Source organism: Struthio camelus, chromosome 7 (genome assembly GCF_040807025.1).
Source record: "Struthio camelus isolate bStrCam1 chromosome 7, bStrCam1.hap1, whole genome shotgun sequence".
NCBI lineage: Eukaryota > Metazoa > Chordata > Aves > Struthioniformes > Struthionidae > Struthio > Struthio camelus.
Genome location: NC_090948.1, coordinates 40,420,276 through 40,438,691, shown reverse-complemented (window position 1 = coordinate 40,438,691; position 18,416 = coordinate 40,420,276). Strand labels below are relative to the sequence as shown.

At 42.5% G+C, this 18,416-nt stretch overlaps 1 protein-coding gene across 6 annotated transcripts in view; it reads left to right on the top strand.

The window, feature by feature from the left end:
• Window positions 1-18,416, top strand: part of MICU1 (mitochondrial calcium uptake 1) — a 123,458-nt gene that overhangs the window by 18,840 nt on the left and 86,202 nt on the right. For 4 of the 6 annotated variants that reach the window (XM_068951001.1, XM_068951002.1, XM_068950999.1 and 1 more), the window contains exon 2: window positions 1,877-2,038. The exons of the other annotated variants lie outside the window; for them this stretch is intronic. In XM_068951001.1, the coding sequence (XP_068807102.1) occupies window positions 1,878-2,038 (161 nt within the window). In that variant the 5' untranslated portion in view covers window position 1,877. The remainder of the gene's footprint in view (window positions 1-1,876; window positions 2,039-18,416) is intronic. 6 annotated transcript variants of the gene reach the window in all.

Here is an 18,416-nt window from a genome sequence, read left to right as displayed (position 1 = left end):
CACTGCTTGCTGACCTGGGCTCTTAGGAGACAGCAGCCAAATGCTGCATTGCTGACTTTTTCTCAGAAATGGTATTAGAAGCAGCTGATAAGTTCTCCTTTAAATCCACATCCAATTTTAACTTAAATTATATTTGATTTCAATTCAATCCACTTTCAATCCAAAATGAAGACCTCTCTCTGCACTTGTGGATGTTGTAAGGTGTCTTTTTAAGTCGTCATTGATTATAAATATAGCCATGAGAGCGGTGGAGGCAGAGCATCGCGGTTTGTCTGTCTGCCCCTAGCGATCCATCAGAAGAGCCCGGCAGAGCGACCTTCCTTCCTGGGGGAGGGAATTGGATGGGGAACTGGGTGTTTCCGCTCTCCATCCCAGGCCACCCTCGCCCTGGCCGTCTGGTGCTCCTGCTGCCTTGCCCCATCTCCCGTGTCCCAAGGCTCTACAAAAGCTTTAGATCTGACGTGATTAGTGCAAAATCATAGGCAAAGCCCTTATCTGCTTTTGCTCCTCTTGCCACGCTTGTCTTGTTTGTACTGTGAAGTCTTCAGACACATCTCTAACACCGTGTGTGTCAGCAGCTATTAAGCTCTTAGATTATCAGTAGATATACTTTGTGTTACTTTGTGTTTCTTCCTTCCCTCTTCCTCTTCTCCTGCCTAAGTTCACGTTGCCAGTTCATGTTATGGTATCTCAAGCTGTATGTTGCTTTAGTTGGCGGAAAAGTACATAATATATTCAACTCCTTACAGCTTAAAAGTGAGAATACAGCAATATAAAAAGTACAAAATGGTCCCAAGATTCTTGTTATTGGGCGTTAATGGTTTAGTAAAAGCATGTAGTGGCCTCTTGTGTTGCAGGAGCAAATAGAAGCCAATAAACATAATTTATTTTTTGTCTTCTGTGGTTGTTTATTCGCTGGATGGGGATATTTGAATAGAACAGCAGGAATCCCTAAGAATGGGTAACGGAGGGAAAGGAAGACTACTGCTCCCCCCTTGCCATTTTTTGTCGAGTAGAGGAGTTTTTTCCTCTTCTCCTATTCTGCTCCCAAATTGTTATGCTGCTTCATGCTCTGTTATGCCCAAGTTGACCCTGAGAACGTTGCTCAGAAGATTGAATTTGCAGCAGTTGAGAATACGACCTCTTTTTGCTAAAAGAAGCAGCACTTCTTTCTAAAAGGAACATTTACTCTTAACCTTCAATTTTCTGAGCTCTCAAACGTCTCCTGTAGCTGGTGTGTGTTATCAGGTAACATTTTCACAGTTTGAATTTCTCCACTGCAGTAATGTTTAGATGTGTAGCTTCGATTTCATGTTTGTCTTTGTCCTGTTGCCTACGTAACAGGGTAGAGATTGTATTTTAGAAGACTGGACATCCTGAAACTTGCCTGCTACTTGGAGTTGAGTATAAGTGTCTTCCTCCAGGCTAGCTAAAAATGTTTTAAGAGTACTTGGGTTTTCTTAGGGAAGCTTAAAATGGTTAAATGACTGTTTTTGTTCGATTTGCTGCTTATTTTGGTTTAATTTGCCTTCTAAAATCCAACTGCACCTTTTCGTCTGGAAAAATGACTTATTTGCTGTACTTGCAAGATCTGCTTGCGTCTTTCAGGCCATGGTAACTGTGAAAAATATGTTCTCCCAAAGTGTTTTGGGGAAAGGCATGAAGAGGAATTTAAAAAATGCTGTAAGAGCAGATGAGTAAGTAGCTAGGATGTGACAGCAAGGTGTGTCAGGCAGGTGTGTGCCAGTAAGTAATATTTGTAATTTACTGTTTACTAGACCAGTTAAATTCCTATTTCAGAGCAAATAATGAACAGCTGTGACAGTTATTTTGTGTTCTTCTGCTACTTTAGTAATCTGTCCCTCTTATTCAACAGGATGCTTCGCCTTCGACTCCTTCCCATTGCAGCAGGGCTGTCTGCCGTCTCCCGGCGCTACCACGGGACAGCGCGTCACCCCGGGGCCAGGCGGAGGCTTGTGGTGGCAGCTTTCGTAGGGACCACGGCAGTGACAGCAAGTGCTAGATTCCTTTGGCAGAGGTAACATTTCTTTTGTTTCTTGCCCAAGACTTCATGCTACTTTAGTCCTGTGGAAAGCACCTGCTGGTATGCTGAAAATATACCAGAGGCTTTGTAAAGCGTTGCTGCTCGTCCTGCTTCTGCTAGGTGGGAGACACAGGCACGGCTGCTGAACAGGTGACTGCAGAGCTTCTCATACTCAGAGAGAGCAAGAAGGCTGCAGGCTGAAGAGTTGCTCTTTGTGGCTGTGTTGAGCCCAGCCTGTCTGCAGTTGGTGGGGTTTGCTGCCCGGCTCCCCGTGCTCTGCCGTTCTGCAGGTCTGTGGCGCTGTGCAAACTCATTCTGTTGACTTGACTAAGCCAGACAAAAATGTAGTACTTCCAGCTTCTGGAAGGGCTGCCAGGGAAAGCACGTGTAGTGGGTGGATGTTGCATTAGTTTTCTTTGTACTCTGCTGACTGCCTCATATAAAATCTAGCGGGGGAGCAGAAGGGGACAGTCTACCTTTCAGTGGTAAAATAGCTGCAGGCAAGACTTTGGGTGTGTGTTTGGTGGGTTTTTTTAAGGCCCAGAGTTTATAAGTATATCGCCTCATGAGTCATGAGGCCCAGAACCTCTTTCCATAACTGTTAGGAGAAAGGCAGTATTTGTGTTTGCCTTAGAAACCTTCGCTGATCTCTGGGGCCGTGCCATGTTTGCAATAAATCAAGGAATCCTTTCACTTCACTTGAAACACGAAAGCAGCATGGCCCCAGCAGTGGCACTCGAGCCCAGGGCTGCAATTGCAAAATGTCTGAAGGTGAAGGCATCTCTGAAAAATGTGTCTTATTTCATTCCTGAAATTTTGGAGGTGGTTTCTTGCTGGCTCGCTTCCAGATCAGCAGGCACATCTGCCTCCTCCCCAGAGTCACAGTGAATTCCCCGAGCAGGCTTGGGATTTCTTGTTTGTTCTCTGCTAGCCTGTTTTGTGCCTCGAGGGCTCTAGTTTTAACATGAATGGGAGGAAAAAGATGCTAATTGTTCTGGTTACTCCTGGAGTTGCCAAGACTTTGTTTTCTGTTAAAAGGTGCTACCCAGACCTAGGAAGAACACCGTGATCGTGATCCGGTGCAGTCTCTTGTGATGCTACATTTTACTAACAAACTATGTTTACCTAACACTGCTCTATCTGCAGGGCCTAAATGCACAGCGCTGCAGCTCAGGGGAGATGGGACACTGCAGGTGTTGTACAGTGATGGCTGAGACATCACCCCTTCCCAGTCAGGGAAGGGAGCGCTTTTTTCATTTAAAACATCCTCAGTGTGATGGTAAAGTAGGTAGAACATAGTGTCCTAGCTCTCTAAGACACCTGGGTTAATCTCCCTCTTGCAAAAGATTCACCTGTGCTTTCAGAAATAGCCAGATTGTTAGTTGTTAGCTTTCCATTTTATCAGAAGACAGGTGCTTCCTGCAACAGAGCTGCTAATGGTATGTTGAGTGCTGGGTCAATAGTGATGGGAGGGAATTGTTAGCTCCTGTTCTGGCAGTACTTGGCTGGTCCTTAGAGGCTCCTCCGAGCTGTGACCAGGTTTGACCTTGCTCAGCTTAGAGTGCAGGTAACATCAGATAAAGGAGATAAGCAGTGTCTTTGCAGTAGGGTGATCTGTGATCTCCTGAGTTCTCATCAGTCTGGAGAGACTGATTTGCTCTTTTTTTTTTTTTCCTTAAATGGTCTCCTTTTTTATAGATATTTGTAAAACACTAAATAGGATTGTACAGACTTGGAAGTAGTCCTTTCTTATATCAGCCATTGAGTAATCTGTGGTGTGCGTAACTGAAATAAAAGTACATTTGGGCTTATGATAGTCATTTAATTGCTTGACATATAGGTGTTAAAGAGGAGGAACAAAGCTGATGACTTGTGTGGAAAATCCTTGATACACTTACCTGTAGCAGTTCTAAATGGACTTTCAAATAAACCTTCTAACAGTGCTTAAATAAACAAGAGATGAGGAACTGCAAATTCTTTCGTGATACCTAAACTAGGTGATTAGGGGAGCTTAAAAATAAGTGAATACTGAATGCTTGTAATGACATCCTGGGTTATTCAGTCGTTTTACAACAAGTAGCACTACATATAAAGAATTAGTTATAAAAGCTAAATGACTTTATGTAATACATCCAGCCAAGGACCTGGGGATCAAAGAAGCCAAATGTCACTGAAAATGCCATGCGTGTACCTCAGAGAGTAACACAGACGTGCATCTATTTTAAGATTGTCCATAATTACTCTTAAGAGTAAGTGATTTTGATTTAATAAATGTTGCTGCAGTATCTAAATGGGAACCAAGTTAAGGAGGTTCTTTATGTAAACAGCTCTATTAGTGCAGTTAGTCTACAGATGACAGGCAATGCTTGTTTTCCTTCAATTAGTTAAGCAAATGTGCTTTTGTTGTTACATGAAACCTTGCTGTGCTGCACAGTTGGTCTCCTGAGGGGATCTGTATTTCTTAAGTGTGGCTCTCTTGCCGTTGCAAAGAGTTCCCTTCCCTTTGGTGGTGGGTGATGCTCAGGAGCAACTTGCAGCTGCTAATGTTCTCCTTAACGTTGTGGGCTGTTTTACTGATGCTGTGGCCTGTCGTTGCCTTTGAATAAGGAACCCCGTTAGTGATGCTCTTTAGCAGGCTGTCACTGAAGCTTCCTTTTGAGATGACTTTTGCGTGGTCTCCCTCTGCTTCGTCCCTCCCCCCCCTTATAATTCTTTAAAGTTACGGCATTAAAGATGTAATAGGCCAAATCAGGAAGCAGTTGAAAATCTTATGCTTCTTGGGCAAGCAGAAAGCTAGGTAAGTAGGAAATGATGCTTCTCTTGTCCTTCTAAGACTGCAGATATGCTGGTGGGACCTTCACATTTAATCTGCCTCTGCAGTGGGGTCCGATACCGGGGTGTGCGCTTACTTCCTTCTGTCCTCTGTGATCTGCTGCTGCATGCTTTCAGTGGAATATATCTAACCTAAATAATTACACAAAACAAGTAACTAATGCTGCTGCATTCTGCTGTCATGAACTGTACTTCACGAATGCAAATAACAGAGCTTAGACTAATGAATTCACCATTTTTAAGCCATAACTTACGCTCTTGGGACTTGCATCTGGCAACAGAAGCAATTAAATATCCGGGCACTGATATAATAAACGGAATTAACTAATTAATTGAAATAAATCTTGGTGCAATCATTGACTAATCTAAATGAGGCATTAATATATGAGAACTACTGAACCTTATAGTTTGCTGCAAGCTTAATGTTTGTCTAAAAAAAAAATTCTGTTACTGATAGTCTTGTGAAACTTGTCTCCATTTGTAGTTCAAAATACTGATCTGGTATATTATTAAATGTCTAAAGATTTATTTTCTTTGTCACAAACCATCCTGACTGTTAGAATCTGTGGGCAGTGGACAGCTGAAAGTCTTAAAATTGGCATTTCAATTCTGAAACTTGTCACTAAATCAACCTGGTATTGAATGAAATTAATGTTTGAGCAGACTTCCACTCTTTAGATGTTTCTCTTTCTTGCTGGAGCTAAGCAGATGCTCATTTTCTGCACAGAAAGCTGGCCAGGTGCATATGGCTACTGCTTTCTAAAAATCTATTAGGCTTGTTTTTCATTAGGCTGAACTGTTTATATTTTTTCAAAACATAAACAAGATGAAGTATGTTGGCTTTGGTGCCCTGAGTGAAGAGCTATGCCGTTGTTACAGGTTTTTCCTTTTTGGTGTCTTAGAAAATTCTCTTTCTTGCTAAAAAGAGGGAACAGCATTTTAATGACCTATATATGTTTTCAATGTAAAACCTTGCATTGATGAAGCCTTAAAATGCTTGGCAGCTCAGAATCCTGGACTAGCAAGCTTAGAGCTTGATGTTAAGCAGAGGTGAGAAGAGCAAAGAATAGTTATAGTCAGTTTGGAGATAACTCTAGTGTGGATGACCTAGTCTGGACTCGTGGAGGGATCTCGTGGAGCCGCGTAAGTCTGTGCTGTGATCCTTCAGGGAAACTGAAAAACCTGCATCTCATTCTCCTGGCAGTGGTTGTGCTTTAAGGTTACCATTGATCGGAAGCTGGGGGACGGTGTGCTGCCCGGGCTGGTTGAGCTGCTGCAAGAAGGGAGGGAGACCGTCCCTTTTGGAAATACAGAAGGATTGCTAAGCAGTGTTAGGAGTGCTGTTCCTGATAGACTTGAATTCTTTGGTTGCATTTAATTTCTTATCCTTCATTAAACATATTAGCAGTAATAAGAGCAAGACATCTGTGTTGCTCTGGAAGTTGGTTACCAATGAGGTTCTGTGCTACCAGCATGCTTCTGTCTTGCACAGTGCTCTGCCTTACTTTGCCTCAGCCCCTTGGCTTTATTCTGTGCTGTTTTGGTCTTGCCCCATCCGGTGCAGAAGTGTAAGCCCTTGAGCTTAAGATGCTAAGATACCTGTTCCCCAAGTGCTATGGTGTAATTTCATTCTGGAAGAACCTTTTTTTTCTTTTTTCTTTTTCTTTTTTTTTCCCCTCCTTCCCCCTACCCCCCAGGCTCTGCTCTGCTTAGGCAAGCTTAGCTATTTTGATGTTGGTTGTTGCCTCTGCTGAAATAGATTGCGTGTTCATTTCATCTTTACCATTTCTTACTCCCTTCTTCCTGATGTTCTCCTTGGGCCATCCTTCATCAATTCTCTGATTGCTTTCCTGAAAAATTCTCTGGAGAAAAAACTATTTCTTTGTAATCTTCCTCACTCTGCTGACACAAAAAGCTTCACTGCTTTTGTCTTCCCTTCACATGGGTACTCTCCTTCAGTGCTTCTGGAATTAATTTTGAAGCACAGATCAGCCTTTAGCTACCTCTATTTAAGAATGTATTGCTTTTTCCATCATAGTCTTGGGGGCTTTAGGTAATTTGCTTAGAATACATTTTTAATAGCAAGACTGATGGAAATATTTCATGTCAACTGAAACACGTTTAATTTTTGTTCTAGCGAAACAAAGAAAACCACATAAATTATAGTCAAGAGGGGAGAGACCTGTTTTATAACTATAGATGTATCGGGTACTACTGGACCTGATGTAGGAAAGAAAAGCTGAAAAAATGTAGATATTATCCTTGCTGGGTTATGTTCTTGTTTTGAGAGCTCTGTTTCATTTTTAATCCTCTTTGTCAGGGGATGGAGTGGCAGCAGAGTTAAGGGACTATGCTTGGGGTTGCTGTGCCAAGGATTTTCTTCCAAGACCCAAAGGCACAGTGATCTATGAGCGGTGTCTTGAAAGAGCACTGTGTCCTTTCTGGTGGCTTTTGGCTTCATATCACTTTTACCCGTGAACAGCAGGGGAAGGGAAGAATCTGATGCCAGGGAGTGAGCCAAAGCCAAACTTGAGTCGATTAGGAAAACATCTGAACTACTCTGCAGGGGAGTGACCTTAAATGAACTGCAAAGTTTAAAGCACAGGTAGTTCCCTAAACCTGCAGAGCCTTGAAATTTGACTAGTGAGTGTGCATGCTCACAAAATCATATTTAAATGTTACTTTGCATAAATCCCAGATCCGATTTGCTTAGAAGCCTGATGGAAGTGCCAGAAACTGCTTCTTGAAACATCTTGGTTCACTGTGACTTTGCTTCCCCTAATGGGACTAAACTTTGAATTCTCTATCTCATAACATACTGAGTGTTTGAACTCTTTAGGTCTTTAATGGCACTTGAGAGCGAACTTTTTAATTCGTTTTTAAGCAATATGGGTGCCCTCTGGTGGCCAAATCCGTGCCTGCTGCCTCCCCTTTATACTAAATAACTAAAAACGCGAGCTCACCTTGCCTGCGTCAGGAAGAGCCTGTTGGCTGACCTCCAGTACCTCTGAGGGAAGCAACGCCTTTCCAAGAAGTCAAGTTATTTGGGAGTGGAGTAGGGGAATAATTTCCTGGCTGAGTAGAAAAAGAAAAAATAATAATACACTGCAAATATCATCTAATTTTGATCAACTTTGGGTTTGGAAGTAGAGTCATATAGTCATTGAGCATTACCCCTTTAGGATCTAGTCTTTTCACTGCTGTCTCCCTCCCCAAGAAGCTCTGCCTCCTCTGTTTCCTGATCGCCCGGCTGCCCTCCATGTTGTGCTAAAGGTTGGGTCTGGGGGGAGGAGGGCAAGGGAGAAAATTAGTGATGGGCATAATTCATGGTAATTAAAGCTTTAAAACAGCAGTTAAGCTAACCTTGTTTTTGTTGCTTTTTGCTTTAGCAAGCTTCTACAGTTTCAGCTGTCTACTGCAGTTGACTATCACTGAGACTTGCTGGTAAAAGCTGTATGCTGTTTTTTTGGTATCCAGCCCACAAATAGGTTCATGTGCCAGTGCCGTTATTGGGGCCAGTTAAAGAGAACAAAAGGCTTCTGAGGTTGAGAAGGCTTCCTGTAGTGTGGCACAGCGTGGTCTTTCTGTGGTCTTCCCCCGCTATCTGTTTCTAGACCAAATTTCAAAGGAATTAAGAAATCTAAAGGGATCTTGTTCCCCTCACGCCTTTTCCCATGAAGCAATCGAAGGTTTCCTGCATGTTCTTCTAGGTATCCAAAGCAGTGAGAACTTCCCAACACTTAAATAAGGCCACCTTGCAGGGTCGTACTATGAGGGTCTTTGGCCAGAGAGTTAGCTTCTTGAGGTAGAACTGCTTTTTTTCTCTTTCTTCTTCCCCCCGATTTGCTCAACTTCCTCATCAGGTAACTATTTTACATAATTTTTGTCCTCAGTTGACACCACTTACCTTAGCTCTGTGCTTGGTCTCTTGTGTTTTTGTGCCATCCTCAGTGGAAATTAAGATGGATTAAATAGCACAGTTAGGCAGGCAAACGCTTCTTGTGAGCCTAGGAAATGTTCTGGCATGAAAACTCGTGCTTTGTCCTTTGCACGCGAGGAGGCTCACCAATTCTGTTGCCTTGCAGTGCTGAGCCTGTAGTTGGCAAAACAAAATCAGATGCTGGAGTGATTAATATTGTAACATGTCTTCACTTAATGGCTTGTTGAATACTTGTGGATGTTTGGGAAAGGGAACAGATGTTGAAGGGAATTCATATGCCTTCCCTGTCAGCTCACTGGGTTCTGGGGTTGGTGTCTCTTAAAATATTTTGGCGATGCTTAAATTATAGATACATGCTAGTAAAACTTGATGGAATATTGTGTTTTAAATTGATAAACTTTTTTATAGGGACTTGATTCCTCTGTCCTTACAGAGGAACTAAATATTTTCAGGGAGCTCAGTCAGAGAAAAGAAGGACTTTAAACTCACAATTCACATCACCTGTTTTCTGTAGTTGATATAAGATGTTTATAATGTGCCCAGTAAGCTAATAGTGTTTTAGGCAAAGGGGATGATTGCTGAAGGTGAAACTAGATATAATAGACTATAACTTCTCAGAATTGATGCTTTCCTTGTATCTAATAGCCCTGCTTTAAGCAGTACTTACCTTTTGGAGGGGGAGCTCACTCAGCCTCAATTCTTAGAAGCCGTTTGGGCCAGAGAATCCATGCATTAGGGAAATTGTTCAAATGGTAAGTTGTCTGCACTGTGAAAAAGGGTCTGTTTTTATTCTTGGCCCTAGCTTGGCGAATACTAGTGCCTGCTTTCAGCTGTTTCTTTTTGTCATTGGTTACAGAGCGCTCTCTAACTTGTTCCTCTAGTGTGAACTTGGGCTATGATCAGTTTGCCTCCTTGTATGCTCTTTGTTAGCCCATAAAGAGCAAGCTCTGACTCCCAAACTTGCCCTACTAAATATTCAATTTGCGTTTCTTGGGTAGAATTCAGGAAAAAAAACAAATGCTAAAAAACTGAAACGCTATAACACAGCGGCCTAGGAGCGCTGTCCCAGTGCCAAACAGAAGCAATTTAATATTGAGACGATTTGAGATTCCTGTGCTTATATGTACAAGGTTTGCATTAGTTCTTTTGACTGTGATGATTCACCAGGAGTTATGTTGAGCTGATGATCCACTAAGACACCAAATGGCTTTCAGAGTCATTAACTTTTAGGATAAACACAACCTATCATGTACGCGTGGTCTTTGGTGGTTGTTCCTAGACGTTCCCCTTGTTGTTTGACCATATTGAATTGGGTATTGTTTGTTTGCTTGTGCTCAGCTTACCAAGCAAGACTGTCATTTGTAGCCTGCCCTGAATCTTTATTGATAGATCACAGGGGACCTGATGACTCTGTCTTCTAGGTCATTAATAGAAGAGGTGGCATAGGGCCAAGAACTTTCTCCCAAGCTCCAACAAGAGTAGCTCAGCCACTCGTTGATGATCAAATGCTTGTGTTTTGAAGCATATTATTACCTAGTTTTTTAATCCATTGAATGTCATATTGATTTTTATTGCTATAGTTTATTAATCACAATGTCGTTTTAGCAGCAAGTGGAATACCATATGGGAATTTATGTTCATTACACCAATGCTATTACCGTTATCAACAACACCAGTAATTTTATCAAGAAGTGGCATCACTTTAGCTTGACAAGACTCATTTCCCATAAGCCCTTGTTGGCTGTCACTAAATTCTTCTTCACGCTCTTTTAATTAAGAAGCCTAGATCTTGTTTGCTTAGTCTGACACCAGACTCGGGTTACATAACGTGTCTATAATTATACAGATTGCCCTGTTATTTTCAAATATTCAATAAGCCTTAACTCAGTGTTGTTAATATGAACAGATATTCAATAATGAATGCTTTTTTCCAGGGAAGGCTCAGCCAATTCTTAATAAAACTAAACCTCAGACTTCTGAAGAAAGTTTCCCAAAGCTGCTGAACAGAAAATGCTTGTCTATCGTGTTGCTGTGCAATATAGACCTTAGTTATCATTTGAGCGGAGAGAGTCTATCTGCACTGCCTCTTGAGGAAACCAGAATCTAGGCAAATAATTCATTTCTGAGTGAAAGCTTACTCTGCTTGTGATAGCTCTGTAACTTCCAATAGCATAATAAACAATAATCTTGATTTATTACATGCTCCTTGTTGTTGTTTTGATAACTCAGACAACAAAAAGACCATATTATTGGTCATCATCTCATCCCTGGGTATTTTTGTGTCCCTTATCAATTTTGTGCAGTATTTTGCTTTTAATTTGTTTGGAATACTTTCAATTTTCTTTTCCCCTTATTTCTGTATCTTGTCTGTTTCCTTATTTCTACAGGCTTTTGCTTTCTTCTAAAGCAGATTGTTGGGTTTTTTCCACTTATATTTTTCAGCAGTTTTGGCATCCTTCTGACCCTTGGGTATAGTCTTTAAATACCCAATAAAACACTCTTCAGCCATGAGTAGCTGTCATTCTAAGTCAGACTTATTTGTCTCAGTCCTAATTTTCAGCCTGGAAAAGGCCAGGTTTTCACACACAACCTCAAGTATTGTAAAAAGTGCTGTTTTGTGTGTACTTAAGGCACCTTAGAAAGTTTTTAGAATTGGAGACTTGCTCAAGCCGCGCTGCCTCCCTTATTCTCCCAGCCTGCCTAAGGCGTTTTGTTGTGTGAAAGCAAATGTTAGTGATGGACGGCCGCGAAGGGTAATTAATAAACTTGCTTTTTTGGAGAGGACTGGGAACGAAGAACAGGATGCAGGCTGTGGTCTGTCCGAGAGCCGACCAAGTTTGTGTGATTGTCATACCTCACGCTTGTCATTCTCTCTCTCTCACTCTTGCAGTTGTATGTGATTCCTTTCCATTGCCAGGCCTTCTGCGTACCCAGGAGCATATACAAGGGGAGTTGTAGCAATGAGTAGAAGCAGGTGTCATTTTCTTAGGAAAGAGCTATTAAGTTGGTCAGCCTTAAAAATGTAGTTTGGATCAACAGCAGTTCAAGCGAGCAGCACGTTTGGGAGGTGAAGAACGCGAGCATACGGCCCCGAACTCGATTCTTTTTGTGCGCGACAGATGTAACTGAGTCACGATTGCTTGTATCCAAGTTTCCGTCAGAGCTACAGCTCTGCGCTCTGTTTCTTTATCCCACTCGAGGTGAGCTCTGTTTGGAAATGTAAGCAGCGTTTCCTGGCTTAAGAAATTAACAGTAACAGAGATTTATGGTTTACAAGGGTTTTAGAATAACGTCAGTAGGATGCCGCCAGTGTGTGTCACTAACGTTGAAGGCCTCCTTGAAGCACTTATTTTCTGCACGCCGTCAGGGAGGAATCTCTAAGGAGCAGTGCTCTGTTATCCCGTGTGATCCGAGTTAGTTGGAAAGAGTGACCTAAAGCCGTGCAGGTTCACCGTCTTCAGAGCTGTCCTCTCTAATAGGCTTGCAGCAGAGATGCTCACGTCCTGGCCTGTCTGTCTCTGTCTGAGTTGTGGTGCTGCTGCCTGAACTGCAGCAGAGGAGGGTGCGAGGGATGGTGAGAAGTCCTCTAGCCGTCTGCCTGCTCCTGAGGCAGGCTTGGTTGTGTCGAAGCCCGTCCTGACAGACAGCTGTCCCGCTATTTTTAGAAATCCGCTAGTGATGGCGAGAGCAGTAGTGGAATAAACCCTCCCAGGCAGTTGATTCCAGTGCTTCCCTGTCCTTAACATTAAAAAGTGTGTGTGTGCGCGCACGCTTCTCCCTCTTTCCCCAAAGTGCAAGTCTCTTCCCTTGTTATGTCCGTAAGCACCTCTGCTGTTTGTCCTGCCCCTGCTTGACTGAGAGACCAGTCTGGCAGTAATTTTAACATAAATTAAAGTTACCATCCCTTCCTTTTTTTTTTTCTATCTTAAAGCAGTGTAACTTCTTTGAGCCTCTTTCCCCACAGTGTGTCCTAGATGCTTACTCGTTCCTGCTGCTCTTTGTTGGATTTTTCTGTAGTTGGTCAAGCTCTTTCTTGGAGTGCGCTGTCAGTAACTGAATGTGCTTTCTGCTGAGACATTCCTTCACCCCTAGCCAACACAAGTAAGGATTTGCACATCTTAGATTACTATGCTGTTTATGCCTCCCAATGTGATGACTATCTTTGCCACAGCAGCATACGCTGTGGGCTCAAGTTCAGCTTGTGATGCATTGTAACGCCGAGGTTGCGCTGGTAGAGTCGCAGCATCTTCTGCTGTGGTCTCGTGTATGCTGGGTTTCTGAGCTCTGGGCGTACTTTAACTGCTTGGGGAAATGGAGGTTTTTCTTAATTAAAAATACTGAACTAGTATCTGAAGCAGAGCAGAATTGGTGTGAAGTCTTGCTGGATGTAATCTTTCTGTTATAGTGAATTCTTGATGACTCTTTGAGCACAGTTTTCAACCAATTGTCTGCCTTGCTTCAATCACTTAGTGTGGGTTATATCGTAGTGACGTTCTTATGGAAATGTTTAAAGTGAAGATATGTTGCAAAGCTTGGCCCCGTGGCCTGGATGGGAGGTTGCTCAGCCTTACAGTTGTGCCCTTAGTTTTGACTCTGGGAAGATGATATACTGCCTTGTCACGCATCAACCCCTTGCAAAACTATGTCTTTAGTATGAAGTCCCTGAAAGTCTGTCTGCCCTTAGGTTGTTAGAAGTCTGCGGAGGGAGATTCTAGGTTTTGCCACGTATCTCTAAAGCAAAGGTTTATGTTCATCTGTAGTGGTGTTTATGCTGCCTCTGTGATTAAGTCACAGTAAGTGGGTTGATAGTTGTGAATGGGAGGTTCTATACGCTACAAACTTGAAGTGTGTTGTTCTGCTGAGGCTGAAAAGAGGTTGAAAAAAATACTGAACTCCTAGAAAGTTGGGGGCTTGAGGAAGGGTAACAGAGTGATGCACTAAGATCTGGGAGCAAGTGTTAAGCGGCTGCCAAAGAAAGACTGTAGGGCCCTGCGTTCGGGCGGGTGTCCCATCCTCCGAGGAGAAGAGCAGGTCAGCTTGGCTGAGCAGACCTTAATCTGACAAGGGGAAGGTGTCACAAATAAGTCTGGAGGTCATGTTTGAATTTAGCAACGCTGAAGTGAGCTTTTATAAAGCTCACAGTCAAATGCTAGTGAACGTGTTCCACAAGCTACAGAGTTTATTCCAATCTTAATAAGATGTCTAATAGGATATAAGATGAGGCATAGATGAATTGCAGATGGTGAAACTGTGTTTAAAAAAACAAATCCAGATGTTCTGTGTCTGTTTCTTGACCTGTTTTAGGTTATGATTAAGATTCAGAGCTGTTTCCTTAATCTAATTGTTTATACTCATCCCTGAAATCCGCCTTGATTTTTGCGTGTTTTTGTTAGCGCTTGTCACAAATTCATTGTGCTAATTTACGTCAGTGTCAAATACTGTGAAAAATGGTGGAGGCAGCAAAGTATTAAGAAGTTTTGTGAGAGATGACTTCGTGGAAAATGGGACTATGGATGCTCATCATTTTTGGGCCAATGTCTCATTCATGTAATTAAATAAATCACTGAACATGATTGAGCTGAGGATGAGATAGAAGAGAACTCCTTCCTTAAAGTACTCCCTGTCCCTGGAGGTTGCGTGTTTTTATGTATGTTAAGTCCCAACTAGGCCAAGCTCGCTCTTGCTTTTCAATATGAAAACTTGAAATTTGAAGTGGCTTTTAAACATCACTTAGATGTCTCCAGATGCTTACATGCAAGAAGCGTGGCAGCTCTAGTCAAAGAGCATCTCTGTCATGCAGAACTCCTCTCTCCTGCTTCTGTTTTTTACTGACTCCTGGATGCCCTACTTCTTGGGTCATTTCAGTGAGCTTGCTGGATCTCCTTGACTTTCTTCTGAGACTACATTGCACCTGATTACTTTTCTAACTGCTTTCAGAATCAGAATAACTGAGCACTGTTCTCTGACCAAAGCTTTGTTATTTTAACACACTGTTCTGCCTGCCTCTTAAAGAAAAACCTTTGAAGTAGGGGATTGTAATTTCTCAAATTGGAAGACCTGCAGCTGTGCGGTATCCTACCAGTCTCTACTGTGAGTCCCAGGACTCTTCCTAGGTGTATATCCTTGAAGGAGTCAAACAGTGCTAAATTATGTGGTAGACCTTTTTGGTAAGCAAGTGGGTTTCTTTGGGAACGATGAACATAATTTTATGGCTCGTTGTTGGAAAATACTATCTTTACCTTGAACCCAATTGAATGAGGAGAAAAACTGAGGTGAGTGAAGGGGTTGGAGCACAGCACCTAGGGTCCAGGGCAGGCATACTCTATGGATAGGTGCTGACATTTGGCGTCACCTGTTACCAACCAGTGAAACGATTCTTTATATTTTTGTTTCCCTTTTTTGGTGCTAGGTTTGTGTAGAAGCTGTAGAAGCAGGCACACCATTCCTACCTGAACAGCTGCCATGCCAGCCTCAATCAAAGGGTGGGGGAGCAAGGCTGTAGCTGCAGAGTTGGCCTCCTGGAAGGTGGAGGTGGAGCGTCTTCGCTTGCTGATGGCAATGCAGCAAGATGGGTGTCTTTGGAGCAGTGGGATTCTTTCAGCTGCTTTTTGACATCCCCATTGAAAGAGTTCTTTGTGTGGGCACAGCATGGAAGTTAGTGTTGGAAGTCAAGAAATTTAAACAGAGGTTGGTTGTGGAGGATGTAAAACGAGTAGAGTAGTAGGTATACATAGGGAGCAGATCCTTCAAGGGTTAATTCAGGGCTCGGAGAGTAGTTTGTACTGTGGCCTGTAGGTGAGGAGTAACAGGGACTGTTTAAAACCTTGCTTGAGAAGTAGGTTACAAATTGTTTTTTTATTCTCATAGCTAATTTTGCGTGCATGGTGGGAAGACTGTCTGTCTACAGGGCAGAGTTAATTACCTGGATAAACCAGAGGTTAAGAAAAAGCTGACTGTACTCAGAGAACCAGTTTCTGCATCGTTATAGCCCACTGGCTTGACAGCATGATGGATCAAAGGAATGCATGGGATTTGCTGAAAAAGCTTGATTTTTTTTTTTTTTTTTTGAGTTTCAGCTGTCCCTTCACTCGCTTGCTAACTGTCAGTCAAGTATTACAGGAGAAAATCTTACTGATACAGATATCCTCTAGCATGTTTTGTATGGTGTAGCTTGCTTGTGTAGATAAGCAATCAATTCTGAGTGGCTTTCGTGTCCTGGTGACCCTCTCCAAAGAGAATTTTTTACAACTATTTAAGACTGGTTTCCTGCCTGCAAGAGGACTTTCCTTGTCAGTGTTGGTGTTGTAGCCTTAGCTGGCAGCAGCTTATTGTAGTGAACTGCAGTATCAGCCAAAACCACAACTTTGTGAACATGTGCCAGTGCTGATTATACTTTCAGGAAAGGCTTCAGAAGAAGCGCCAGCTTGGACTTTCTGCTCCAAGTGACCCATTGGCTGCCAGGCTCTTCTGGGGAAGCGAACTTCCTTGTCTTGAGACGCTCCTGGAGGATGCAGAAAGCCTTGGTTAGGATCCCCTGTCTGAAATAAGCAAGAGTCTCAAGTTATGTGGAAATGATTAATTTTAACATGTATTCCTACAGAAATGGGATATGTAGTCACTTGTTCTTATCTGTTCTGCCCGTGCCCTCAAACTTCTGTTCTACTTGATCCAAGTTTGGTTCAGTGGAAGACCTAAAGGTACTGCTTTGCTCTGTCTTGCCAAAGTATATTGGCAGATAAATGCTAAGGACCTTTCCTGTAAGGAGGGGATGACATGTTAGACTCCATTCTGTATGAAAAAGCTTTGTTAGTACTGCTGTTCACCAGGTATTTGTGTCTTTTATTAAATCAAATCCGCACAACTTAGAGGTGGTATTCTGTCTCGGTGTGAATGAGAAAGCTGAACTGTTTAACCCCGTTGTAGCGCACTGGGGTAGTGCACCTTACCGCTTTCAAAGCAGTTTTGGCAACTTGGTGGTGGTCGTTCCAGTGTTTTCTGTAACTTGCTGAAGTGGTTATCCCGGTATGAAGAAAACTGAATTTGTATTCATCGTGATTCATTCTGTTCTTTAGTGTGTACTCTCTGGGAGTCTATTCTAGAAAGTTGTGTTGTTTTGTTTTTGTTTTTGTTTTTTTTCTTCCCATCAGTACTGTGGAAAGGATTTGAGCTGATTAGCCCTTCCAAGCCCTCCCAAATCTATGCTGAACTGTAATTGTTGGTGAACTATTGGGTGTTGGGAAGGAATAAATTGTCTTTTATTTTGGTAGCATTTAAAAGTAACTTAAGGAGCCCCTGCCCTCATTCATTCTTCTTGGAATATGATGTGCTGAGGTTGCTCCGGAGCTGTGTATTGCTGGGGAGACATACGTGGATTCTTTTTTATTAACCTTATACCCTGTGTCTGTGTTTTCCAGGCAACTAGTAGAAAGGAATATGAATATCCTTTTGCTGAAAGCTTGCTCCATTTTGTTTTTCTCTTAAGGCAAGCTTTTATGAAGAAAATAACGCAGCTGTAAATAGTCATGTTCTCAGTCACAGAGGTACCAAAGTACTTTGCTTTTTTTTTTGGTACCAAAGTACCAAACTTCATCTGAAGGTTCACGGCTAATGGGCGCTACCGGACTGTGTCAGCCCTATACTCTCTGATTGGTCCCAAGTAAGTTGTCAGGAATGCAAAGTAAAGATGACTTGGCTTAAGTTCCAGATATATCTTGTATTTCTTTTTAAATACTCAGTTTCTTCCAGCCGTTAATGTTGTTCCTTGTGACGTGTTAACATATCTTTAGGATTATAATTTCACTGATGTCAGTGTGTACGGTCTTAAACTGCCTTGCAAGTAAAACGTAGGAAAGCCCTGGCATTGTGTTTGGCTCATGGACTTAGCGTGCTCTTTATTTAACCAGTCTGTGGGCAGTTGGTTATTCAGCAGCTAGGCAGGGAGACGAAGCAATTTCCAGTAGTGAGTCTTGGTCTACAAACAGGGTCGCTGACAGTCTTTGTATTTGAGCAGCGGGGAGAAGGGGCCCTTTGCTCTGCCCAGAGTTGTATTTCCACCTTGAGGATGAACAAATCCTGCAGCGCTAGTACCTGCAGGAGTCAGGTGGATGAGAAATAACTCGCCTGTGACCTGTGGGAGACAAAAAGTAAATAGTTGTTCTTTCTGAATCTTGCTATGCTGACAGTAAAACACGTTTCCGTTAATATCGTATTTCTATTGGGGCCAGGGGTTGGAATTTAAAGGTAGGAGAGGCTATAGTATGCCCTTCCCAATTTGAATCTTGCCTACCTCCTTTTTAGGAGAAGGTATGATAATTCAATTAGTGATGCATCCTGATGGCTTTGAACTGGGGGGAAAAAATCACTGTGACTGTTAGTTTTTTTTTATTTTGGGGGGAGGGGGGAAACCTTGATCAAAGAAACAGGGAGCAGCATAAAATATTCCTTGGAGATCTCTAATTTTTTTGCTTTGCAGTCCTGTGCAATGAGCTGTAGCAAGCCTTTCATTCATGGAGAGCCTTGCCTGGCTCTCTTTAGGGTTTTATCATCCCTGTCAGTCAGATCTGTTAATCTTCTAAACCAGGGTTTTCTTCTTGCTTTTTG